The 26,845-nt window shown below is 43.7% G+C and overlaps 1 protein-coding gene across 2 annotated transcripts in view; it reads right to left on the reverse strand.

Moving 5' to 3' along the window:
* Positions 1–26,845, reverse strand: part of TNFRSF19 (TNF receptor superfamily member 19) — an 87,049-nt gene that overhangs the window by 46,644 nt on the left and 13,560 nt on the right. For both annotated transcript variants that reach the window (XM_029210410.1, XM_029210409.1), the window contains exons 2-4: positions 21,746–21,848; positions 19,238–19,348; positions 5,827–6,005 (exon numbers count right to left, since the gene is read on the reverse strand). In XM_029210410.1, coding sequence (XP_029066243.1) covers positions 5,827–6,005; positions 19,238–19,348; positions 21,746–21,814 — 359 coding nt within the window. In that variant the 5' untranslated portion in view covers positions 21,815–21,848. The remainder of the gene's footprint in view (positions 1–5,826; positions 6,006–19,237; positions 19,349–21,745; positions 21,849–26,845) is intronic.

Below are 26,845 nucleotides of genomic sequence, written 5' to 3' on the forward strand. Positions count from 1 at the left end.
GGTTTCAATTCTTTTGGCTAGGACTTGCCTGGTGGAGCAGTGGTTAAGAATCCGCCTGCCAATGCAGGGGACACAGGTTCGAGCCCTGTCTAATATAGTTTTTAAACAGAAAAACTCTTTCTATGTAAATAAGCTAAACAAGTGCTGGGAATCAAGTGTGGACATTATTGAACTTTTTTTTTTTTTTTTTGCGGTACGCGGGCCTCTCACTGTTGCGGCCTCTCCCGTTGCGGAGCACAGGCTCCGGATGCGCAGGTCCAGCGGCCATGGCTCACGGGCCCAGCCGCTCCGCAGCATGTGGGACCCTCCCGGACCGGCACACGAACCCGTGTCCCCTGCATCGGCAGGCGGACTCTCAACCACTGTGCCACCAGGGAGGCCCCAGAACATTTTTAAAATAATGAATTCTACTTGTGACAAAACACTTTGGACGTCTGAGCTCTCCCTGAAATTGAACAAAATATATTTGCCAAAAATATAATTATTAAAATATATGATCAGTTTGGGGGCTGTAACACAAATGAGGCTAGCAGGTGAGAAAATCCCATGTTTTCAATGACCATTAAGTCTAACTAGAAACCCTAACTAGATAGGAGGTTGGATGGGCCTGCCTTGTTGCCACTGCTCACAGGGGAGGCGATACTTGGGCATGATGCTCATAGCAGCTATCAGCAGCGGTACAGAGATTATCCAAAAGCATTCAGGACCTGCTATGCCAGCTTCTTGATTACAATGGCTGGACGGCAGAATCTAAGACGTTTTTTAACTGCTACGAAATTTTCAAAGCCATCAACCGACTCTCACTTTTTCCACTTAGTACAAATGAGATTAAGGTCTGAATCCTAAAGCACAGAATAATTACTGAATCACCAATTATGTATTAACGATCAAAGACATTGTTTTTTTATTTTTAAAAAGTCTCCTTAAAATTATCATCCAATTTGAAGATGAAGATACAGAAATTAGAGTTTTAAGATGTGACAAAAGATTAAGTGGGTAAAGAAATCTATAAATCTTTAAAAATTATTCTACTCTCTATTTTGTTTAGATTGCCAAGGTTTGGGGGACATAGATATATTTGCAACTCTGCTCCTGACCAAATGAGACAGGACACAAATTTTTAAAAATTAAATAAGACAAAAGAGAACAGAGACATATACACGGTGTCTGGTTAAACTGCTTTTTATCGTTGAACTATAAATTTTACTCCGTGCTTTCAGCTAATGCAAAGAGACAAAAGGAAACCACATTGAATTTTATCTAATTTACTGTCTGATGAGATGCAGCATATAAATACATCTATCCACCCAAAATATTCCCCAACACTGAATGTGAAGAGGCGTTTTTAATTGAGCTGAACCCAAATAATACTACTTAGTCTAATGAACACCAGCTTGATAACTGCTATTTTAAGAAAGCCTGGTTGCAGACACTAACTCTTCCACCAATGAACGCATTTCTGCAGGGGGATGACAGACCCCAGTCCAGCCCTGGTTTCAGAATGATCTCCCTTAATACAGGTTTGAATGCAGCTGCCACGTCCTGTGTGTGACATCAGGTCCCATTTCCTGCAGCGCGTCTGCCGGGGGCGGGTGACAATTCTGCCCTCTCCTACACACCCGTGGACTCCGTGTTTGTGCTGGAGGGTCAGCCCCCTGTTCACAGTTCTCGGCAGCCAAAGCGATGGCCCCAGTGACACTGAGAAGATGCTACTGAAAAGATGACCGTCAGGGGAAGAGCCTGGTGTTGCCTGGGGTGCTCGGGATGGGCAAGGGTTGCCAAGTACCACTCTAAGCAGAAGGACGGAGGACGGACCAGGCGGTTGGGGAGCAGGGCTGACGGGGGTTGCGGGGGGCGTGGGTACAGAACCGGCAGAGGCCATCCTCAGGGGCAGTGAAACAGGACTCGAGCAAGTCATTCATCCACTCCAAGGATGGACTTCCTCCTTTGTAAGGAGGGGGTGATGTTAATCCCTAGTGTTAACCATCCCGGTTACTAAAAGCAGCAAAGAACTGGCAGGGGCTGGGTTACTCTTCCAGGGCGGGGCCCCAGGTCCCCTCGGCAGAGAAGGGAAGGGGGCGTGGGCCAGAACAGGGGCTGGATGCCCTTTGGCCACTTTCAGCAAAGCTTTCACTGGCCCCCAATAACATTAATTGGCAACAATGTCAATGATTTATCTAGTGCTTACTGTGTACTAGGTGCTCTGCTAGGCGCTCTACATGAGCTATGTTCTTAATCCTTCTGACAATTCTATAGGCTGGTATTATTATTAGATGATATTTTTATAGGTGAGAAGAATCAATGTCAGAGAAATTAAGTAACTGGCCAAAAGCTGTTGACCATATTTGGGAACGAGGGCACTGAATTTCCCTAATTGGTCAAACTGTAGCACAGAGGACAGACTTTCCACACCGGTGTCCGGTGGGGGGCTGGGCCTTTGGCAGCAGAAAATCCTGATCTGAGTGAGGCCTCGGCCGCAGAGGGCAGGCGTCACACCAGGAATAAACTTGCCCACCTTATGCCTGACCTTGGCATTTTTCTGGAGGCAATATGCAATTTATTTATTTTCTTTCTGCCTCCATTTTCCTGTCTGTCAAACGAGTGTCAACTATTTTCCTCTTTCACAAAAATACAGTCAAGCTGGGTGAGCACTTTGAAAACACCCTGGAAGACCTGGAAGAGTAGGAGTCACTCTGTAATTGTTGCCTGCCTCACACCTTCACGCTTGCTTAGAAAGGATGTAATTTTAAACTAATCATATAACTAAACTACGAAACACCATTCAAATGTCTACTCATTTCTAACTTTCCCACATCTAAGCATCTATTTACAGAATGAGCAAACATCGTGACACTAAAGCAGTGGGCTCAGGTGACAACAAATTTGGTGAAGCACGAGGAAGCACGTTTGGCGGGGGCTCCCTCTCATGCTCCAGCAGCCCACGCCTGGGTTCCCCCTTGTAAAAGCCGAGTCCTGGGTCTCTGGGCACTGCCCAGCTCAGCCTGGCATCCCCCGTGGACCCCTCCTCTCCCTGACCCCCATCCTCTTCCCCGGCGGAGAGGGCAGAGGAGTCAAGACCCGGTTCCGTCAGAACAGGAGCAGAGAGGTATCAGGTGCCCAGTTTCTGTCCTTCCATCAGATTTGCACAAGCTCAAGACTCTGGGGAATAATATTCACAGCTCTCAGTGTCTTCTGAGATTACAGGCCACTACTTTCTAAAAACATAACACATCACTGAGATATACTTCACATACCACGCAATCTACCCCTTTAAAGTATTCAAGTAAATGGTCTTTAGTACACTCAGGGAGCTGTGTAGACATCAGCTCAGTCACTTTTAGAACATTTTCATCGGGAAGAAAAGAAACTCTGTACCCTTTGGCAATCACTCCCCCTTCTTCTCAACCCTTCCCAACCACCAGCCCTAGACAACCACTAATTTACTCTGTATTCTTTAGATCTGCCCATTCTGGATATTTCACACCAATGGAATCCTACAATATGTGTTCTTTTGTGATTGGCTTCTTTCACTTGGCATAATGTTTTCTAGGTTTCTCCATGTTGTCATATGTGTCAGTAATTCATTCCTTTTTACCGCTGAATAATATCCCATTGCTAGATACACTCCATTTTGTTTATCCATTCATTGGCTGATGAACATTTGGGTCATTTCTACTTTTTGACTCTCATGTATAAGGCTGCTACGGACATCCGTGTACAAGTTTTTGTGTGGACATGTTTTCAGTTCCCTTGGTTACACGCTCAGGAGTAGAAGTGCTGGGTCGCATGGTAACTCTATGTGCAGCTTTCTGAGGAAACGCCGTACTGTTTTCCGAAGCGGCTGCACAATTTTACATTCCCAGTTTCTCCACATCCTCAGCAACACCTGTTACCGCCTGTCTTTTGGTTATAACCATCCTGGTGGGTGTGAAGTACGTGGGTCTTTTTTTTTCTTTTTTTGCGTTTGCTGATGACTAATTGACGTTGTGTATCTTTTCATGAGCTCACTGGTCATTTGTGTCTCTTCTTTGGAGAAATGTCTATTCAAATCCTTTGCCCATATTTTAACTGGGTTATTTGTCTTTTTGTTATTGAGTTGTAAGAGCTCTTTATATGTGCTAGATAAGATAGTCCCTTATCACATATATGAGTTACGAATAGTTCCTTTAATTCTGGGGGTTGTTGTTTCAATTTCTTGATGGTATCCTGTGAAGCACAGAAGGCTTTAATTTTGAGGAAGTCAAATATAGCTATTTTTTCTTTGGTCACTTGTCCTGCTGGTGTAAGACCAGTACTTTCTGCATCTGTTTGGGTTCTGAGTCTTCGCATAAGGACTTGCTTGACCCATGAGGCTATTTCCTGCCCTGTTTCTGGCCTTCAGGCCCAGAGCGTTATCTGCCCTCTGGCTTCACTAAAAGCCCCGGAGCGGGCGCCCAGCATCTGTCAAATCCCTGCTCCCGTGGGCACGAGCCGGCGGGGTGCAGTCAGCGTCCTCCGTGTGCACTGACTTGGAGCGTGGATTCTGGTGGCAGAGTCCAAGCCACACTGCGCACTGCCTGTGCCATCTCGCCTGAATAACCTTAATGATAAGGCTCACTTTCTTCGTTTTTAAAACACTGTGAACGTCACAGACAATAATTCACGTAAACTGCTTAGCCACTACGTAATACAGTTTGCTGCTCCCGTCATGCTGCCGGCCCTGGTTGCTTTACTTCTGCAATAAAGCCTGGGTTCCAGGAAAGCTCCGGGAATCCTCATCTCTCCTCTGGCTCCACTAGATACTAATTAGGTCCTCCTGATGCTCACTTTGTCCCCTCCCCTCCTTACTTCCTGCAGCAATGCCTCGTCCCTAACAGACCACCACACTGGCCCCACCGAGTCCCGGGCTTCATCAGGACTCTGGCTTCCAACTGCCTGTTTTATCTGGCATGTCCGGCCAACCGTTACCTAGAAGCACTTAAAATGTTAAAGTTCCTCCTCCTGGGCTTTGTCTCCCCACCTGGCCCAGGTGTGGTCCCCTTGCTGTCCACGGCCTGGGTTCCTTTTCAACGTGCCCATTTAAGGTCTCCACTGGTACAGCTGCACCCCCCCGGCTCTCACTGCCTCTCCCTCTTCTCCTGTAGCTGCCTTGGCCTCTCGGCACTTTCTGAGATACACCAGGCCATGTCCACCCCAGGGTCTGTGTCCAGAGAGAGCTCACCTTTCCAGCATCGCCCATCCTGATGACCCACCTTGATCCTGCAACCTGCATCCCCTGCACCCCCCAGGGGCACGCCCAACGCCCTGAGCTGCTTGAGATTTTCTTTTTTTCCATAGCAATCATATCTTCCACCTTTTTGTATAACTTATCATTTACTGTGTAGGTATTCGTCAAATCTTATTAGGATATAAGCTGCCTGTGGGTGGGGATCTCTGTCCCTCTCCCCAAAGTGATGCCTTACAAAATACGACTGGATGGTGGTATTTGCATTTCTCCGATCATGTTGAGGATGGACATCTTTATATGGTCACAGGCCACACACGTGCCTCTTTTGTGAACTGTCTAGTTTTTTCTCTCGTCCCTTTGTCCATGTTTTCTGTTTTATCGATCTGCAGGAACTCTAAGGATTTTCGGGACACGGAGCCTCGGTCACCACGCTTATCCATTGCATTCTAGCCACGCCTGTCGTCGTGCAGGGCACACAGGAGGCCCAGAGAATAGAAGAGCCACGAACCTCAGCAAGTGTGTTCAGGTTAATATCAGCGGGCATCTGCACTTGGAAGGGAACCACAGGAAAGCCTGTTCAGACTAACTGACTCATTACGCGGGAAGGACTGGCCACATACCCGGGCAGGCAGTCCCCACAGATGGCGTCGCGGGTGGCAGAGCAGTTGGCCTTCTGGAGGCGGCTCAGCAGGGCGCAGTCCAGGCACGGCTTGCACTTCTGAAAGCCCCAGTCCTCCTTGAACCTGTGCGGCCAGCACCTCACACACTGGGCATCCTCCCCGTAGCCAAAGCCACATTCCTGCGGGGATGAACAGGCAAGAGACAGCTATTCAGACCCCGCGAGAGTGAAAAAGGGGGACGAGGAGACGGCGGAGAACTGGGCTGGTGACTACCCAGCGCCCGCCTCTCTGGACACAAAGGCCGCTCTTTCAGCGAGTTCCAATGTGTCTCCCCCTGCTAATAATCTCTCTTACGACCTAAGTATACTTAGGTATACATCCACTTTATTCCAGGAGCACGAGCATTTGAATAAGAAAGGCTCTCCCCCTCCCCCGCCTCCCCCGCTGCTGCGGCATTACCGCCAGCTGAGGGCAGAATGACAGCACTTTCTTCAACTCAGCTGGTCATCTGAGTGCTCTGAAGCTAGAGTCGGGGAAGTATGTAGACACCTACGCACTTATCAAGGCAGAAAGTAAGTGCTGTGATAAGTAACAGGACACAAGGACAGCTGCATACGAAACGTCAGAAGCTTACAATATCCTTAGAGAAACTTGGAATGGTTAGCTGTTTATTACTGTCTGAGAGAGGGAAGATGCTTACCCAACGCTTATAAGAACACTAAATCCTTGTTTGGATCAAACCCTGTGATACTAAAGGTCTCAAGCATATCTAGATTTGGCCATCAGAACCCAGAACTGCTTTCCAAGGATGGGCTTCACAGACGGCTCTTTGACCTGCATACAAGTTCCAGCACTAAATCAATCACAGCATGTCATATGATGCCGTTATAAATGCAGTCACAAAAAGAATGCCATAGACGAGTGTTCATGATGGTTTAAAAAATAAGTTACAAAACAGAATGAGAAATAGGATCCCATTTCTTACAACAACATTAATATAGTAAGTGCTAACATTTATCGGGGACTTCCCCTATGCCAGGATCTCATTAATTCCTCCTCCCCCACAATGAGGAAAGCGCTCCCCATGCTCCTATTTCCTGGATGGGAGTATGGGGTTTCCCAGAAGGCATGCACCTTAACCAAAGAGACATTGCTAATGTCAGAACCAGGATCTGAACCTACACGGTTTTTAAATTAATTAATTAATTAATTAATTTATTTATTATATAGCGCTTTACAATTTTCAAAAGTTTCACACACATGATTTCATATAATCCCATAATAATCCTTTTTAAAAAATCCTCTATCCCTATATTGCCCCTCTCCCTCCCTCTCCCCACTGGTAACCACTAGTTTATTCTCTTTTATCTGTGAGTCTGCTTCTTTTTTGTTTTACTCACTAGGTTGTTGTATTTTTTAGATTCCACATACAAGTGATAAAATACAGTATTTGTCTTTCTCTGTCTGACTTACTTCACTTAGCACAGTGCCCTCCAAGTCTTTCCATGTTGCCACAAATGGCAGAATTTCTTTCTTGTTTATGGCTGAGTAATATTCCATTGCATATACGTACCACATCTCCTTTATCTGTTCATCTGTGGATGGGCGCTTAGGTTGCTTCCATACCTTGGCTATTGTAAATAGAGCTGCTATGAACACTGAGTGCACGTATCTTTTCAAATTAGTGTTTTTGTTTTTTTCAGATGTATACCTAGGAGCAGAATTGCTGAGTCATATGGTACGAACCTACATGGTTTAATTCCAGAGCCAGACTTCATACCACTACACTCTGGGACTTTCAGGCACTTTATGTGACATATACACAGGAAGATGTCTGAAAGATTACATATCAAATGTTAACATGGTTATCTGCACTATGTGATGGTTTCTACAGAACGCTGGCCATTAAAAAGAAAATCAGACAGCAGCTCTCGAGCTGCAAACAGAGCCCCACGTGGAGGGCATGCTGGGAGCCCACACACAGCCAGAGGGGCAGCGGGGTGGAGGGGGGCTCCCAACCACAGCCTCAGCTTCCTCATTGGGAACCACGGAAGCCAGAACACAGATCCAGCGAGGTCAGAATTCTGGCTTCTCCATAAAATTTATATATTTAACTTCTTCATCCATATTTTTATACAAAGTCAACTAAGCAGTACTTATTGGCTGAAAATTAAATCAAAACCAACACACACACACACAAAGATACAAATGAACTTATTTACAAAACAGAAATAGACTCACAGACAAATGTATGGTTATCAAAGGGGAAGGGTGGGTGGAGGGAGGGATAAATTAGGAGGTTAGGGTTAACATATACATACTACTATATATAAAATACGTAATCAATAAAGACCTACTGTATAGCACAGGGAACTCTAGTCAATATCTTGTAATAACCTGTAAGGGAAAAGAATCTGAAAGAGTATATATACATACATATATATATACATATATATGTGTGTATGTATGTATAACTGAATCACTTTGCTGTACACCTGAAACTAACACGACATTGTAAATCAACTATACTTCAATTAAAAAACAAAAACCAACACAAAGAATAGTATTCCCTGTACTCAATAAGCCACTCAATAAAGGATATTAGCAATGACACTTCAATCCAGACCTCACTAATGAACTCACTCACATTTGGGAGGGGCTATCCCTTCCTTTCCCCCTTCAATTCCTCTGCCAGTCTTTCAAATGTGTGTCTTGAACAAGCACAGCAAAGAGCAGGGGAGAAAAACAAAGCAGAAGGTCAGCACCTTCCTAACCCTGAGGGCTCCAGCTAGACAATGTTCTGAACCAAAGGCACAGACAGAAGCAGGGGGGAAAAGTTTTAAATACTAATTCACAAATTAGAATTTCTTTAGAATTGTTAACAGGGATTATCTTTTATGGGGGGGGTAGTGGAATTATGAGGTGTTTTCAGTTTTTATACTTCTGTAATGATTTGATTTTCGTGCACAAAGCATCTCTAGTAATCAGGGAAACAATACAGACACACACTGAGAAAGAATTTCTTAGGATGTATACTTGGTCTTGGCGGGAAGGAGGCCACTGCTATTTTGGGGGGCTGTGCACAGCAGTGGGATCTGCACCAGGACAGTGTTAGCTGCTGAGAGAGCCCCAGGCATCCAAAGGCTTTCTTTAGGCACAGAAGGGAGCCTCCCACCCCGAGTCCCAGGATCAAAGCGTGTGCACATGACATCCGGGGCAGGACCTCCTCACTCACACGCTGGGCATATCCCTCAAAGTTCCTGCAGCAGTGATTTCAACATCACGCTTTGATCCAGGCAGCTGGGACTGTAAGGGTCTCATATACAGGTTAACACACAACAGAGAAGGAAAGAAAAAGGGAGGGAGAGGAAGATAGGAAAACAAAGGGAAAGAGGTAGGCGTCTATGAACTGGTAGCAAACGTCAGAAATGTTGCTTTTCAAGCCAGGCTGATACAGGGGGAAAGTGTATATTTTCCTGCATTGGAGCCAAAGACACATCGGCCACTTGCCAGCTAAGTTTTTTTGGGTACTCTCTGACCCTCAGACTCTTCATCTGTGAGATGGGATAACAATGCAGGCCCTACAGGGTTACTCTGAGGAATAAAAGGGAAAACATATGAAGCCTCTAAACTCTAAATCAAGCACAGGTGTCCATAAACAAATGATACCCATGGCCATTACTGTTTTGGATTCTCTACAGCCCAACAGACCGATTTTCTTGATTCCAGTATAATAAAGCTTCACTGGGGAATAAAGGGATCTTCAGACCCCAATTTTTTCTAGGCTACTTCAAACATCACTTTCCATCTAAAACATTTTTATTGAATAAAAATTTTTCTAAATCGAATCCCAAGTACCTCCTTTTTTTCTTTAATTTTTTTTTTTTTTTGCGGTACGTGGGCCTCTCACTGTCGTGGCCTCTCCCGTTGTGGAGCACAGGCTCCAAGACGCGCAGGCTCAGCGGCCATGGCTCACGGGCCCAGCCGCTCCGTGGCACGTGGGATCGTCCCGGACCGGGGCACGAACCCGTGTCCCCTGCATCGGCAGGCGGACGCTCAACCACTGCGCCACCAGGGAAGCCCCCAAGTACCTGCTTTTGAAAATGGGTACATAAGATAGAATTTAACCTTTCCTGGTTGAATCCACTACTGCGTTGTGCCGTCATACAAAGAACTAGGCAGTCCTGGGCCTGTGGGGCCGTTCTGCTGTTCTAACGCCTCTGCCACGTGGTCAGCGGCCCTCCCTCCCTCCTGCCGAGCCTCGCTGTCTGTAGCCGCTCACTTCCCCTCTCCAGTCCTGAGAAACTAGAGAAATGATCTGACTAGAAATGAACTTGAAAGAATATACACAGGTGTATTGACAGTTCCATCTCTTTTGAGAAAACATATACTTCAGTGTTGGGAAATCTTTGTGCTTCTCTTTTGATTCCTGGCCGTGTCTAGAGTTTATATTGTACATAAGCACCGCTTTGACCAATGAGTTTTTGCCATGTATCGTTGTGTGTGATTTACATGTCATTAGATTTTATAGAATGAGGATTTCATGAAACTTTTTTTTTTTTTGGTTCACTCTACACTGGACCAAATCATGTACAGAAAGAAAAAGCCAGGCTCCAAGTGCATCACCGCTTTTGCCTTTATTAACTGGATACCGCCTTGCTATTTCTGCCTGCAGCTTATATGCCCTGACGGCAGCTGCAGCAATTCTCTTTGGGGTAGATTTCGGTGAGGGCTTGAGATAAGGCTTTGTATCATCACTATCACAAAAGAGTACCAAAATGTACAGAGCAGGTACCATGAGCCATACTTGTACAGAGATCGATTATTTGGGGGAATTTTATTCAAAATATATTTTCTCTCAGAAACAGACTCACAGACACAGAGAACACACGTGTGGTTGCCAAGCGGGATGGGGGGTGGGGGAGGGATGGAGTGGGAGTCCGGGATTAGCAGATGCCAACTAGTATGTGTAGGATGGATAAACAACAAGGTCCTACTGTATAGGGAACTACGTTCAATATCTTATGATAAACCATATGGAAAAGAATATGAAAAAGAACGTATGTATGTATAGCTGAGTCACTTTGCTGTACAGCAGAAATTAACACAACACTGTAAATCAACTACACTTCAATAAAATTTTAAAAATATATACTTTCTCTGAAGTATTTGCCATTTAAAAAAAGATTATTAGAAACACAGCCTAATATTATTTTTAAACTTTTAAGAATAATATCATCACTTTCAGTTCATGAGAGTCTAAGAAGTGTATGAAGTGCTCATTCCACATGTTAAATTAACTAGACACCTTGAATTAACTAGGAATTCAGAGCAGTTATTTCCAAAGAATTACTGTATAGCATCCATGGCAGCAACCACATTTAGAGCTGATTTGTCATAGTTCTAAAGCACCATAAACGTAGAAACGTCATAATTATTTGAAATCCAGGCTATAAAGTAAAAAGCATATAAATATTAAATTACCCCCCATATAAATGTCTACCTTGAGGTTTTTATTTCATTCAGTAAAACAAGGTGGTTAAAATGCCTTGAAATCTTCCATATTAAGTTCAATAAACAACTACCAAGAGAAACGGAAGGAGGTGAAACAACGGAGAGAGAGAGACAAAGACAGAGAGAGTGAAAGAGACAGAGAGAGAGACGGGGGTGGGGGGGGAGGTCACCAGCCCCTGTCCCATGGTAACCCGTCTTTCCATCCTCCGTCCCTAACTTCCTACTCCCCCACTGTGCCAGGTCTGGGGAAACCTCCCAGACACATCCTCCTCGTGTGTGGACAACTATCCTGCGTCTCCTTTTCGTTCACCCCGCTCGGCGCACTGTGGGAGCGCTGGCATCAGCCCCTGAGCGCGGGTTCCTCCGCAGGGATGCAGGTTGGTACCCCACGGGAGCTGCTCTTACTCATCACTGCACCCAGATGCTGGGGCACAGAGGGTACCCTTCGAGCGCAACCAACTGAGCTGGCAAGCATCACGTGATCTAATTGGGCATCTCATGAAAATACCAACAGTATTAGATCTTTTAGTTTTTCCCATGTGACCTTGGGGCACAAGGGGGAGAGCTCCCAGGCACAGTGCTTCCTTTGGGGACAGAAGCAGATGTGTGGACAGGCCCATGGTGACAGGAGGAAGGGGCAGGCTACCCACACTGGCTCTGCTCAGTCTTTCCTTTGACAGACTCTCTGCTTGACCAAAGTCTGCAGGCGTCTCTGAGCCACTTTTTCGACTGCACCCTGTTCTTAGGTCTGGTCTTGAAGAACCCGGTTGTCCGAGGATCCTGTCCAGTTGGTTTAGCCAGAATCCCCCATCCTCAGTACCTGCTTATTCTCCATATCTGACCTCCCAAGCCACCCACCCTACCCCCCGCCCCAGGTGAGGCCTGGTCCCCTGTCCGCCTGCAGCAGGAATCCTGGCGTCTATTTAGCCAGGATCCCCCTTCCTCCGCCGTTTCCTCTTGGTGAGCGTCCACCCTGCCCCCCGCTCTGCTCCGGGGCTATAACCCCCATGTGTCCACGTTGGATGTGGAGCTGAATGCGGTTCTGGAGCGAGGTCTCTCTTCTCCTGTTGCAAAAGCTCCTGAATAGAATTTGTTTTTACTGCTGTAACCTCTGTCCTGTTCTGGTTTTCTTTGACACTTTCCAGGTTGTACTGAGTTCGCCCTCTCACCAGTTATTAGAAGGACTGTGTGTGTGTGTGTGTGTGTGTGTGTGTGTGTGTGTGTGTGTTTGGTGTGGGAGGCTAAGGGAGAGGGAGGAGAAGGGGGAGGGAAGAGTGAGTCAGTCACTGGCCTGGGCTCCAGAATTAGCTACATGTTTTATTCTTATGGAGGACGGTCTGCCATTAATATCAATGCTAGAAATGCGTTGAGGCTTGAAAACAATATGGCAGTTCTTTATTTTTGAAATTACGACCTGGTGCCTAAAAGCTTAAAGGAAATACCTAGGACTGCCCTGAATCACCAGGAAGGCCTTTTTATTAATAAACTTTGAGGTGGGAAAATATACACATGGATAGAAAAGAATGCATTGCCATAGGGTTCCTACTTACTTCCCCAAATCATAAAATAAGTGACTAACCCTTGGCATCTGACATTGCCCCCTACCCTGCCTTCCCCAAAGCCCACATCCCTGAAGCTGTCAAAGGTTCTCTGCGTGACCACGCTTGAGTCGGCCTCCTGAACCTTCTCCCGGCCCATCTGCGCATGGCCTTGTGAAATCTAGTTCCAGCAAGAACCCTGCGGGGTCAGTTTAACCAGGGCCCTCACCCTCAGGGTCCTCAGCCTCCCACCCCCCAGGTGACATCCGGCCGTCCCACCCTGTGTTCAGCGAGAACCCGTCGGGTCGGCTTCGGTCAGAAACTCTCTGCCTCTCGTGTCTCCTGGTAGTAATTCCCACCACTGACTCGACCCCTACTCCTCGGCTATGAATTCCCACTCATCCAGGCTGTATTCGGAGATCAGCCCCTTCCCTCCCCGCTGTAAAATCCCCATGCCTACTGCAAAGGTTCTGAATAATGCCTGCCCTGCCAACTTCAGCAAGTGCCACTGAGTATCTTTTCTTTCACCGTAGTTACGCCAGTGCGTAATAAAGAGCTAATGCTGGGTAAACAGACGGATGAACAAATATTGCGTGAAGCAGTATTTGCTAAAGTTTATTATTAGTAGCAGTGTTAGTATTAGTACTACTACTATTATTTTATCCCAGGGAGCAAAAGCCTGTAAGGGCCACAGCAACATCTCCTAGCTGGTAAGGCCAAGTCTTCCCCCTGGGCGGGTGGAGGTGTGAGCAGCTTCCTTATCTTGGCTCCAAAGCAAGAGAGGGCTGGGCCCAGCTGGGCTTCTTCCAGCCGAGCTGGGGGCAGCCGTGGCTCTGTCACTCTGCCCAATATTTTTAAGCCACGTTTGGTGGCTTTCCAGTAGCAAAATGACTGAAAGTAAACAGTGCTCACATCCCCTTCTTTCTTCTCTCCCTCTGCAAATCCAGAACTGAACAAAAAACACCAGTGGATCCCACCTACACGCTGGGGCAGCAGGCCCGCACCCCGACAGGGGAGATCCTCACAGACCATGAATTATCCAGGAAACACATCCAGGGGCCTCCGGTCAAAAGCACTATTTATTTGTACAGCCAGTAAGTATTAACTTGGGTTCTTTGAACTTTGAAAGCTCAAACTGGATGGAGAAGAAGTTATTTATAAAGAAAATCTAGGGCACACAAATGGAAATGACAAATTAGATTCAGGTGTGGCTGGTGTTCAGCAATCAGCTTTTTGATTTCCTTTAAGAAAACAACGCCAAAGACATATCCCCCCAACTTTTGGTTTGTGAAAACCCATAGTTGAGTTTTCTAACGAAAAATTACAAGCTAGAGCTTGTTAATATCTGCCAAACACCACTGGGCTTGATTAGGTATAATTAAACACAAATAAAGTGAGCGACACTGTAATTAAATGGCAGAAATGAATCTTTTTTATGCTTGAAAATTACATTAATTTTTGTGTGATTTTCTTCCTAAGGATGTAAACAGTTTTCCAAAGAGGAGATGTCTTTAAAAATAGGAAGCCCCGCATGCACCCGCGGGGAGGGAAGGGTGCTGTTGTTTACAAGAATTAACTTTTTTCACATTAACTAAAGTCATCCCAATAATTGCTTAGCAAAGCCTACTTTGAAAACCGTTCCAGAGACTTGAAGTCTGTTTCCAGAGGCTCATGCAAAAACTAGTTTCCTGATTTACTGCCGGGAGGCGATCGTGTTAAAAGTACACTGTTGGCATTAATGCTCGGTGCGGAGGAGGGGCCGTGGGCGGGCAAAGTCAAGACGGTGAGAATTCAAGTCTAATGTGGTCACTTCGGGAAAACAAAAATCATCTCCCGCTCACTCTCACGAGCCCCAGGACGCCACCGAACACTCACGCACACGGTCGTGGTCAAAACGCCCAGCATAGCTTGCTTACAGAGCCATGGAAATCATACTCGGTATTTTTTGCCTCGGAAATAGGAAAAAGACATTATTCATTATCTTTATCATAAACTTTCAAAGACTAAAACTTAAACCCTGCGGTGGGGGAGAGAGTAAATAGGGCTCAAGGGGATAAAGTCCTCAACACAGATTCTAGATGGCTCGGTGACCCGTCACATATTTTCCCAAAGATTCAGGAAAACGACTTCCTAAGCTGAGTTACTAAAAAGAGCCGAAATGACAGAGATGGTGCTTGGGGCTCTGTGGGAGGGACCTGGGAACCGAAAGGGCTGCTGAGATGCTACCGCTCTGCGTGGCCCCAGGGCAGCGCTGGTGGGCGGAGCCAGCGGAGTGGGAGGGACGGGTGGGGACCTGGACAAGCGCACTGCCCGGAGGAGGAGGGCGGGGAGAAGGCTGCTGGGAGCAGCTCCTGCATCGCACACGCTGGGATATTTGTCTGTGTTTTCAAAGTTGGTCCTAAGCCACTGCTTCTGGAGGGAAGTCGATCATTCTAGAACAACACTGTCCAATATGACAACCATAACCTCACATGGGGAAACTTAAATTTCATTACTTAAAATGAAATAAAATAAGCAACCCAGTTCCTCGGTGACACCAGCCACAGTTCACGTGTTCGATAACCACAGTGGCTCGTAGCACCCGTGTTGAACAGCACAGGTAGAGACCATGTGCGTCAGCACAGAAAGTCCTCCCAGGTGCGCTGTCCTCGGGCATTATCAAGGCGGGAGGCAGACGGTGACCCCAAGAGCCCCCCTCCCCCCGACACTGTCACTTACTTACAGTGATGGTGGACACAGCGACTAACCTCTGTGTCGCATCTGTAGACAGGGGTAGTTATATATACTCCCCACTTAAGACGTATGCTGTAAGAATTCCTTATGTCATACAAAGATCACATAGAACCTGGCTCACTATAATACATGTTGGCCAATGTTAGCTATTTTCATTGCGTGGTATATATCACAGACTCACAATTAAAGACATTTTGAGAGAGAGTCCATATTTTTTAGGTTAAGACACACCCTGTAGATGAACACACACAAAGTATCCAGGGTGAGAGGTGAAAATAAGTACTCGTTTAAAAAGTGGCCAAAGATGAGAAGGGTACTGCTCTCAACAAGCATCAAGGGTCTTATTGAACCTGGAGCTGCTGCCTAGACTCCTTACGCTCTCACAATTGAAAGGAAGTAAAAAGCGGTCGGGAAGCGCTGACCACACACCACAGGTGAGCAGAGCACATGCTGCCCCTGGAAAGCTCTTCCAGCACCTTCCAACAGGCCCAACTGCATGTCCCAATGTAGAGACCTAACCGTGGGAGAGTAAGCCACACCTCGTGAAAAGGCAGGACTGAATGCCTTCCAAAGAAAATAATAATTAGGAGTAATAAAACCACAGATGGAAATTTTAACTACACCTGCTTACCCAAAGTATTTCCAAGCTTGAGTTTTAAGGTATAGATATATGTTTGTAATTCGAAGAACCTCATGACCCGGAATTTATTTTGGATAGACATGGTAGTAGAAAAATGGACAGAAGTTTTCAATTATGCTTAGCACAGCAGAATAAGTTACATAATAATGTTAGAATCAAGATTATTGAAAACTCTATGTTTGGTGAAAATGCTCTTTTAAAAATTCTTAATATAAAGAAAACTTTAGTTGTGGATATCAATAATTTGACCCAGCTTCCCTACTTTTTCATAACTAATTATAAAATATTTGCTATTTATTGTGCTTTCAAAATTTCAAACACCACTGGTAGCCAAAAGGGTGCACCTCAGTTACCAAAGTAAAGACTCTTGGACTCACCGCAATGATATAGTCAGTATTCCAAGCAACAAGCAAATAGACTATTTATAAATGTAGTTATCTAACAATTTAACAAAAACATCGTCTCAGTGAAAAGAATAAATTTTGCCTTGATTTGCAAAGCTTGGAAGTGACAATTAACCAGTTGAACATACTTGTTGATTCAAGTGATTTATCTGATTTTAATATACTCAGAACTTACTCTTCTTTCCTTTGAAAGATGTATGTTCTTGCTAAAAATTTAATAAAGGCAGCCTGGAAGGAAGAAACTGCAAATTCACGAGTGGACAGTTTAGAAACTTCCAGCTCCAAAGTAATTGTTTATAAAAAACTCACATCCTTTGCCTTGATTAACTAACTAGAAAATAAAAATGTATTTTTACTTCCATAGGTGTATTTGACTCCTTTGCCTTTCTTATGTTTTACATTTTAGACCCTGAGCGAGGCTCACTTGCTAATTTTATTTACTAAGAGCCAAAACCAAGCTAAAAGACTTGGCAAAACATTATTTGCAACACACAATCACACATTCATTAACTTTTATATTACTAGATTTAACTGTCACCTTCTTTTCCAAAACCTATCCGAGGCTGACAGATTCGTCCACTCCTTGAGCAAAGATTCGCTAAGTGTCTGTCACAAGGAGCTGGGCGGTCTGTTTAGACAGTGAGGGTGAAAGCTGAGGGGTTGCCTGCCTGCAGGGTGGACACCTCAGGACAGGCAGGAACACGCTCTACATTTGTAAGTTTGTGCTTCTGAGTGGGTCCTGAGAATCTAATATTTCAGTGGCGTCGTTACCTTTACTTTTACTCTTTCTCACTCAATGTTTTGTCCTGGTCTTTTTTTAATGAGGAAAATGATCATAAATATTAATAACTAAAATAAGTACACACAGGCAGGGTTATTCAGATTGTTTCCTTTTGGTTGCTCCAATAAAGTTGGACAGCTACTGCAATACTCGGGGAAAATTACTACCTAATGAAAAATACTTCTTATGGATATCTGTGGGAAATTATGAAATACAGAAACTGTTATCAGATAATCTCAGAGGATGGATTTAAAAAAAAATACTGCGAGCTGACAGAACCTTCATCTTCATTCTCTAGATAAAGGATGAAGGTTAGGGAGCAATTTCTTAGAAATGATTCACTCATCTCTTCGAATCTGTGATTCATTCATATTTTCACAGAGATTTGACAAAAGAACTCTGAGGGGTAGAAACATCACTGTTTTCCTCGCGGGCACAATCGCATTCTTAACTACTTTGTTGACAGATCCTAGATATGCAGCCCTCCTGTTATAAAGGACCTTTTTACATCCAACAGAGCAAAACCTATGTCTGAAAACTCATGTTACTACAATCCACAGGGATTTAAAAAACATCGGCCAGGGTGCTTCAGCAACTAGACACCGCGGAGTTCAAACTTCAGCCAGTTCCTTCCAAGCGGACGGCACAAGAAGCTGAAAGCCAAAATATTAAACACAACACCCAGAGAGGCCATCTACCAGGAATCACTTGTGGAATGCATAATTCCTTGTTTCCTGCTGTTTGCAGACCATCGATCAAAAATCTATGAATGACAAGACTCAAATTCAGAGAACAGCAGACTGTAGGGGAAAGGACTTCTCTTTGAAAAGTCACTTAAAATAAAAAGACACATCTTTTGTTCCTTTTCTAACAGGAAGACCTTGGTGCATTCTTTAGAACAAAACGATACATCAATTGTCCACAACTGGTGACGTCTTCAAAAGGTCAGAAAATAAAGCAAATGCATGTGCGGCTCTGAACATGCTCACGACAAAGTGCCCAGGAACACCCAGAACTCTGAATCCACCCAGTTGGAACACAGCTGCTTCACAAGCAGTGGTGAAGATGAATACATTGAAGATGCTCCTGGGAGTAGCATATACTCAAAGTGGGAAAATTAATAATCATACTGGCACTGTCAAAGGAATGTTCAAAACCCTGGCTTGGAAAAGAACTGCGACCTTGGAGCCTGGTTACTTAAGACACTGCTGGGGCTCTGTTTTTCTTGACTAGTAATTGTAACCTTAATTTTAAGAAAAAGAAGCCCCAGTAAATAGTATTATTACCATTTTCTGTTATCAATGCTTTATTTATAAATCTTTAGCAGAATGCTGATTCTTTTAATTAAAGCAAATAAACCTTAATGATTCTACTCTTTTTTAGAATTTATTTTATTGAAGTATAGTTGATTTACAATGTTGTGTTAATTTCTGCTGTACAGCAAAGTGACCCCATTATTCATATACTTTTTCATTACAGTTTATCACAGGTCACTGAATAATTCCCTGTACTATACAGTAGGACCTTGTTGTTTAATGATTCTATTCTTTCAATAAAATACAATAAACACTAAATTATACACAACAATGACATTTATTGAATTACGGTTATTAGAATCTATTTCTTTTATCTCAGTAAGACACATGAATCGAATGTATTGAAAAGGGAATTGTGCAATACTTGGCTAAAGGGACATGACAAGCCAAGAAATCTTCACTAGTCATTAACTGAAAGAATTTAGCTGAAAAGAACGCATTTTAAAGACAGAGATCTACAACTTTCCCACACACCCGACAGTTACCTTGGACAACTCCATGCCTGGCCCGCACTGCTTGCAGAGAACGCAGTTTCCTGACTGATTCCTGAATTCCTGTGGTCCACAGTCTCCTGTTTCACAGATCACTCTACATGCCTGAAATAAATGTTTCACAACACGTTATCTTAAGGGAAGTTAATTCTATTTTTCACAAAAAAGGAATAGTATCTTCAGTGTTATTCGCATAATCACTGAATGTAAACATTAATTCAGAGTGAGGCCAACTCAGTTTTCACTTTAGGAAGAATAACCACTTTCTGGAAAAGTCAGTGGGACAATTCAATCAACAAGCCTGATTCCTCTCTGTATTCCTTGAATGAGAGTTCTCTTTTTCTGGATTTAACTGCTGTCTTCTTCTGACACTTTTCTGAGTACCCAAGGTAAAAACAGGTAGAAACTGCTCTCTTTTCTAAGTAAGAAGGTGTATAAAAGAACAGTTATGCAGAGACCGAGGTCCTTTTGCAACCTGAAAACGTCTGAATTCAAGAATTATATTTTTGCTCTTTAAGAAAACATATCTCCCATAATGAGTTGAATAAATAAGTAAATGGAATACATATACTAGTCCCAAGAGCTCTGCTATTATCCTTTAGACATATCTGATACCCAGCTTTGATGCAGAAGTTTTTCAGCTGAATTCCACTTAGAGTTCATCATTCAAAAAATTCTGACAATCGTGACATCAGTAAAATTCCTGATAATGATGAAAATAACAATGGCCCAATTCTCTGAATGCTTCAGAGTAAAAGTGTCATGTAAACATGAACTTACTTTCCTACTGATTGCCATCTTGCCACTTAAATTGGACCTAACAGTATACTTTTTTTAAAAATTAAAGTATAGTTGATTTACAATGTTATGTTCATTTCTGCTGCCCAGCAAAGTGATTCAGTTATACATATATATACATTCTTTTTCATATTCTTTTCCATTATGGTTTATATCCAGATATTGAATATGGTTCCCTGTGCTATATAGTAGGACCTTGTTGTTTATCCACCCTATATGTAATAGTTTGCATCTGCTGACCCCAAACTCCCAACCCATCCCTCCCCCATTCCCTCCCCCTTGGCAACCACAAGTCTGTTCTCTATGTCCTAACAATAAACTTTGGTTCACAGCATAGGACTTAAATGCAAAGATTATCTGCTTTGCAAAAACAAAGGTTGTAAGTCATTTTCAAGATATAGTGTTTATTTTTTATTTTACCTAAAAATGTAAGTTCATCTTATACACACCATCCTACAAAAGTGTGTATATCTGCTTCTTAACAGACGGTATTTCATTAAAAATGTTGATATTAACAGGATCTCAGACTGGTGACAACATTCAGTTCAAACTCTTACATCAAGCAGGGACTCCCTCAGTAACATTCCTGACTATTGACACAATTTTGTTTCCCTAAAGGAAAACTGAGAACCTTAGGAAGCACTGGGGGAACAGAGGCTGGTGTGTGTCATGTCCACGGCACAAGTGCACAGAAATGGTTTTTGATGGTTATAACAATGGGAGGTTATTCAGTACAAACTGTCTCCACCTTGGAGCAAATATCTATAATGAAGTCAGCCAACCTCCTTAAATAAAATCACAGCCTTAACCTCTAGAGCAGGCAGGAGGGAGAATCCAAGGTGGGGTTCAAGACCAAACCATGACTTGGGGCTAAAGGTCTAGTAATCACCTCCCACCTTTCTTAACCCTCATTAACAACCAATCTTAGAGGAGTTTGGTTTTATTTAAAGGAGAGAGGAGATTCCCCTCCACCACAAAGACACTGCATCGCTTTGAGAAAGAAATGCCACAGCTTCTCTTGTGGACCATTTCTTCCAATGTTTAACAACCTCAACTCAAGGAGGGGATGTTTTCCTTACATCTATCTGCATGTCAGACTCCAATCAGACCCCATTTCCTCTTACTTTGTCTTCCAAGAAGACTTCAGGAACTGTCTTCAGTGTAAATAATTCTTTTTATATTTGTAGATCATGACTGCATCTCCAGATTAAATGTTTCAGTCATTCTTTTGAACACCTTCATAGATGTTTTGTGTTAAAACTTTCAAACATTACAATTCTCCATCTGTCTTTGATGCTTTTTGAAACCAAGAAGGATATAAATAACTATATAAAACAATAGCACTTAAGAAATGATTCCTAATTTTTCACAAACTGTGAAGTCATGGGCTCCAAACTAGAATCTAAGGTCTTGTTAGGCTGCGCTGTGAGAGGCATCTGCCTATAAACTCGATGGAGCATCATTATCATACAGCAACGAGTGATGCTGTGATTTTATGATTTCGTCTAGATTTAAATAAATAATTGCGACCATTGTTACACAAGTCAAGACCCAACAGCAACCTTTGACTTATTAATTAAATGCAACAATGATAAAATGAATTTGAAAGAAAATTTTAAGATATGGGGTTAGAAAGAGAAAATAGATTGGGTACTAGTTCTATGAATTCTTTCCCCACGTTATGAAAGTAAAGAGCTGACTTACCAAACAGGCTAGTAAAACTACAACCGTGAAAAATGCTTTCTGTTGTTCTAGCAGCACTTTGAAAGCCATTGCTCTCGTTAAATGTATTTCTGGTTGAAGAGCTCTAAAAGATAAGAAGATACAGTTAACATTAATAACATGAGTGACTGCTTTCTGTATTTACTATACAATGTTACCATTTACTATATACACTAGTAAAACATAATATTATTTAGTATGTTAGTAAAACATAATATTATTTAGTATGTTAGTAAAACATAACACTATTTATGTTTTAAAAGGAATCACCTTTTAAAAGGATACCATAGACAAGTACGATGTAATTCTTTACAAATTTAGGTTATGAGAATTGAAGCTTTGTCTACCTACACAGTATATACAAAACTCCTGCTGGCTCTGAGTTCCCAGGCTACACATGCCTTTATCTTCTTTCTATCCAAGTCTCTACAGTGTCCAGTCGACTTCACCCAGCAGAGAATCACATTCAAACTGTGACGTATAGAAACCTTCCATTTATACGGGTTTAGTCATACAGGATGATAACAATGATAAAATAACAACACAGGCTAAGCACGCCATACCAGGTACTATTTTTAGCAGAACTCATTTCATCTTCACAACTACTCTAGCAGGTGGATACTGTCATTATCCCCGTTTTAGAGATGGGGAGACTGAGGCTCAGAGAGGCCTGAGTCACTTGCCCAAGGTCACATCGCCAGTGAGAGGCAGAGCTGGATGCAAACCCAGGTGGGTGGCTCCAATGTCCCCGTGTCACACACACCTGAAAACAACCTGCTCCGTTTAATAAAAACTGTGTGCTTGGGTATTGGGCCTTCAGCTCCACTAAGAAGCAGAAATAGCTAACACCTGGCATTTGTGAGCTCTTCCCCAAACCAGTGCAGTGCAAATCATCTACTAGCAGAAAAATGAGCATTTATTTAAAACCATCTAAAAATCATTTACAAGTGATGAATTGGAGGCACTATCCTGACATTTCAGGAAAAGATAAGCTAAGCCTCCTTATCTTTGCCAGGAATGATCGAAAATGTAGAAATGAATGTTTTGTTTTGTTTTACAGATTCACTCAATGTCAAGAGAAGAGATTTATTTGAAAATGTTTAAAAAGTGAAGACTCACCTGGTTGCTCCATTGATCAGACAGAGAAAAAATGGTTCCGTTTCTCTTTAACAGAAACCCAGAGCAGATAACCTGACTAATTGGAAAGAAACCAGAGCAGAGAACCAGAACCAAAGAGCTCAAGAAAAACAGCAACAATAACAAGAAAGGAAGCGGGCTGAGCAGGCTGCTGTCCTAACCGTGGACCAAACAGCCAGCCAGGGGTGCACCCCACCCCCGCCTGGAGACCAACCCAGGTGGTCATCCCGGCTGCCCCAGCAGCTCCAACCACCGGGGCAATGAAAAATCATTTTTAAGCTTGGCTGAATGAAAGACCCATTTTGAGTGAATTCAAACGGCTTTTTTTTTTTTTTTTTTTCTTTTCCAGTTTCTTGGTCATAGCTTTTTTTCCCCTTGCATATCTCAAAATCATCCAGCAATTACCCAACCATGCAACCTGCTGCTGTGTAGACAAAGGATTGGGGTCAGAAGATAAAATCACATTCCCTGAAAGGTATGCTTTAGGCTGTCTCTTTCCCAGCGGGGTCTTCAATTTTTTTTAAATGTGTTAATTTTTTTAAAGTAAAAAACATAAAATCTACATGGAAGTAAACTAATGTGGAAAAGAGGGTATAAATACCAAAGCATTTACATAAAACATGAGAAATGAAGAGATCGATAGAGTCTGTCCATAATCGGTCGATAATCGAGCATCCAGTTTACACAGAAAACTCTCCTGGGATACGGTGCGGATTACTGTGTAAGGCACACAAACACTGCAGCCTCTTCCTGGAAAGGCACATCAATCTAGAAGTCATGGCGCTATGCTTCTGACTTTGTAAGATACACCCATTTTGTGTACAAAAATAAATATGCCAACATATTATCAATGGTTTAGGTTTATACTGTGGTGATCCAGGGATCCAGGTGATCCCTCTTTACCCTAAAAAAATCTTTGTAGTGTAAATATTTCATTAATAATGGAAAAAATATATGAATAGTGCTCTTGGGGCAAAAAAGGTAAGTAACATGATCCTTTTTGAAAGTTTATAAACTAAAAAAGATGATGAGATAAAAACCACACATACGCTACGAAAAAAAGGAGAAAATCTGAACAAAGTGTGCTATGACTTTTGCATCACAAAGATTTTGGGTCTTTTTTAGATGATGGGGTAGAAAAACATTAATGGAACGAGATCCAATGTGCTGATTTGTCTTATCTTCCCAACGCACATTCCAAATTGAGTAGTTTGAATGGGAAATACAAGGAGAGCATTGCTACACCTAAATTTCCAGGGGTACAGGTGGGTTTGTCCCTGCAGTTTATCTTCTGAACTCCTCGGCCCGGCACCTATGCCCTGTACAATCTCGCCCGCTGGCCTGCCGGTCCCATCACGGGTCACCGCTCTCACTACCCGTCCAGCTCAGCCGTACCCCGGTACCCACAGTTCTTCTGGACACCCATGATCCTGCCCTCTCGGTCTGGACAGCCTTTCGCTTTTCGGGTCCCTCTGGGAACCAGCTCAACTATCACTCTGCTGAATGCGGTCCACAGCCAAGCAGAGTGAAGAGAGGTGCTCCCTGGGGTTCCACAGCCCTTTCCACATCCATGGACAAGACCCATCACATTGCAGGTCAGTTTCACTCCCAGGTTGAATGCTCCTTTAAAGCATTCAATTTTAGGATCACACCTAGAATTCTCTGTGTTCCCAGTGTCGAGCACAAAGGTGCTCAGTGAACGTTTCCGGAATTAACTAAGTGAATGAAGAAGCACAAAACAATGAAAAATACATTGTGGGAAACACCTGACATTTGTTTGCACGTAACAGGTCTAATTCTTCTGTGGTGAACAGGATAAAATAAACATTCTGTTTCAGATTTATATAAAATCTTATTGCCTTCTCAAGGCATTCAGTGCCTTAGATTAGGACACAGGGTTAAATGACATAGTGACATATTTTTAAAAATCCTAATTGGCTTAAAAAACGCAAGCAGCTCTTCACAGAAGATTTCTTACACTGGGAGCTGGGGATTGAACTGTGCCACTGAAATACGCCACTTCTGTTTTCTGTGGCTTCTTGTTTAACCTGGCTTTTTACGCCAAGAGGCTGGGATGCAATTTAGACTTGGGTGGGTGATCCTGAGAGCCGTCAGGGTGATATAAAGGCCAAGTTCAAATAGTCTTCTGCAGGTAAACCCACCGTAACTGAAAACAGCCTGGGCGTTATTGAGAATGGTCACAGGAAAATGGCAACCGGAACACCTGGGTTTTCAGTCCCATTTCTTAGCAAAGTCACTCTGAGACCACACATCTACAGAGACAAAAACAGACCCCTTTTCATGGGGTGAGCTGAGGGTCTGCTGAAATAATGCAGGTAAGATGCGTGGCCCAGGGCCTGGGACAGACTAAAAGCTCATGGTTTTACCCACGGTAAAAGCTGATGTTGCCGTGGTTCCTGCTGTTCTTGGGAGCATCACTTACTAGCTGTGGACCTGACCCAAGTCTGTTTCCTTCTCTCTGAATTGGGCGTTGTGACAGTACAGCCTCCTGGACGGCTGTGAGGAATAAGTGAGCTTAACAGCTGGAAGATGTGACTGTTCCTGGCCCAGAATAAGTGCTCAATACTCATTAGCGATGGTGGCCGCCACTGTTAGTGATATTACCCTTGAGGAGCAAATGGTCCAGTGTGTGTGACAGTCCCTGAAGGCTGCAACCTTGTGGACAAATGTGGGACATGGTGCAGACAGTCGCAGTCGAGGGGCAGGTAGCGTTTCAGACCTCTGGACTGGCGCTGCAGAAAGCGCTCAAAGACTAGAACAGGGTCAGTGTGAACTTAGCATTCACGGTATCAAGTACTGTGTCAGTGCTTCAGAAGAAGTACAGCTTCTTTCCTTACTACCTACCCTCTAAAGTAGAGCGTTATCCCCACACAATGGGGAGAACGCTGAGGGCCGAAGGACACATGTACTAGAAACAGTGGAAACCAAAGCAAATTCACGCTTGGTGACCCCGAGGCAGGGCCCTGGCGCTCTGCTAGCTTGACTAAGGGCTGTACCCATCCAAGTACATCCAAGGGCTTAGCATCCAAGTCCCTTCCACTTAGCACAGTAGGACTACATCCAACTGGTCAACACGAACAAAGCTATGTAACCACGTAACATGTTGAACGAACACCAACTCTGATGAAGCAGTTATTAGGTGCCTGAAAGGAGGTGGTGCCATCTGGGGGAGGACGCCGCACAGGTGTGCTTTGCAGGGACTCCCAGCTAAGCAGGGCTGCGGAGACTTTTCATACCACCTGGCCACAGACTGTTTAGAAATAAACAATTTAGCCCTCGCAGTGTTATAAGCGTGACCTTGAATTTCCTGGAAACAAATGAAATACCTTATGAAATGCTTTGGCATTCATAAAAAGAAGGAAAAGTTAATGAAATAACAAGCATTTAAGTAATAATATTTAAAATAAAAACAAGGCCATAAAAAGGTATTTACTGAAATTGCTTTTAACTTCTGGGTCTGGCCAAGGTAAAGAAATGCTTTTATAGATGGAATTCCGGGTTCTGTTTATTTGGGGGAGGGCTTGTCAAGCACAAGATACACACATTATGAGATTATGTACAATGGGCCCACAAGGGCTTTCACAGTTTGCCTAAATACCAGGAGAAGACCAAGGATGCTGGTTTGCAGGAATCTAGGTGTGTGGCATCCCTGCCTCACCATGTGCTCTACAGCAAATGCAAGCAGGTGTCAGGAGAACCAGGCAAGCAAAAAAGAAGAGGTGGGAGCCCAAAGCACAGAGCTGGCAGACACTCTGTTAAACGGCAGAGAAAGTGGCTGCTTATCTAGTTAACCTGCTCAGGCTGCTCATCTGAATGAACGGTAACTACCAGGGAGGCGTCCTGATTGGCCATGCTCATCTGAATGAACGGTAATTACCAGGGAGGCGTCCTGATTGGCCATGCTCATCTGAATGAACGGTAATT

This window comes from Monodon monoceros, unplaced genomic scaffold (genome assembly GCF_005190385.1).
Source record: "Monodon monoceros isolate NGI ecotype Baffin Bay Population unplaced genomic scaffold, NGI_Narwhal_1 Super_Scaffold_8, whole genome shotgun sequence".
NCBI lineage: Eukaryota > Metazoa > Chordata > Mammalia > Artiodactyla > Monodontidae > Monodon > Monodon monoceros.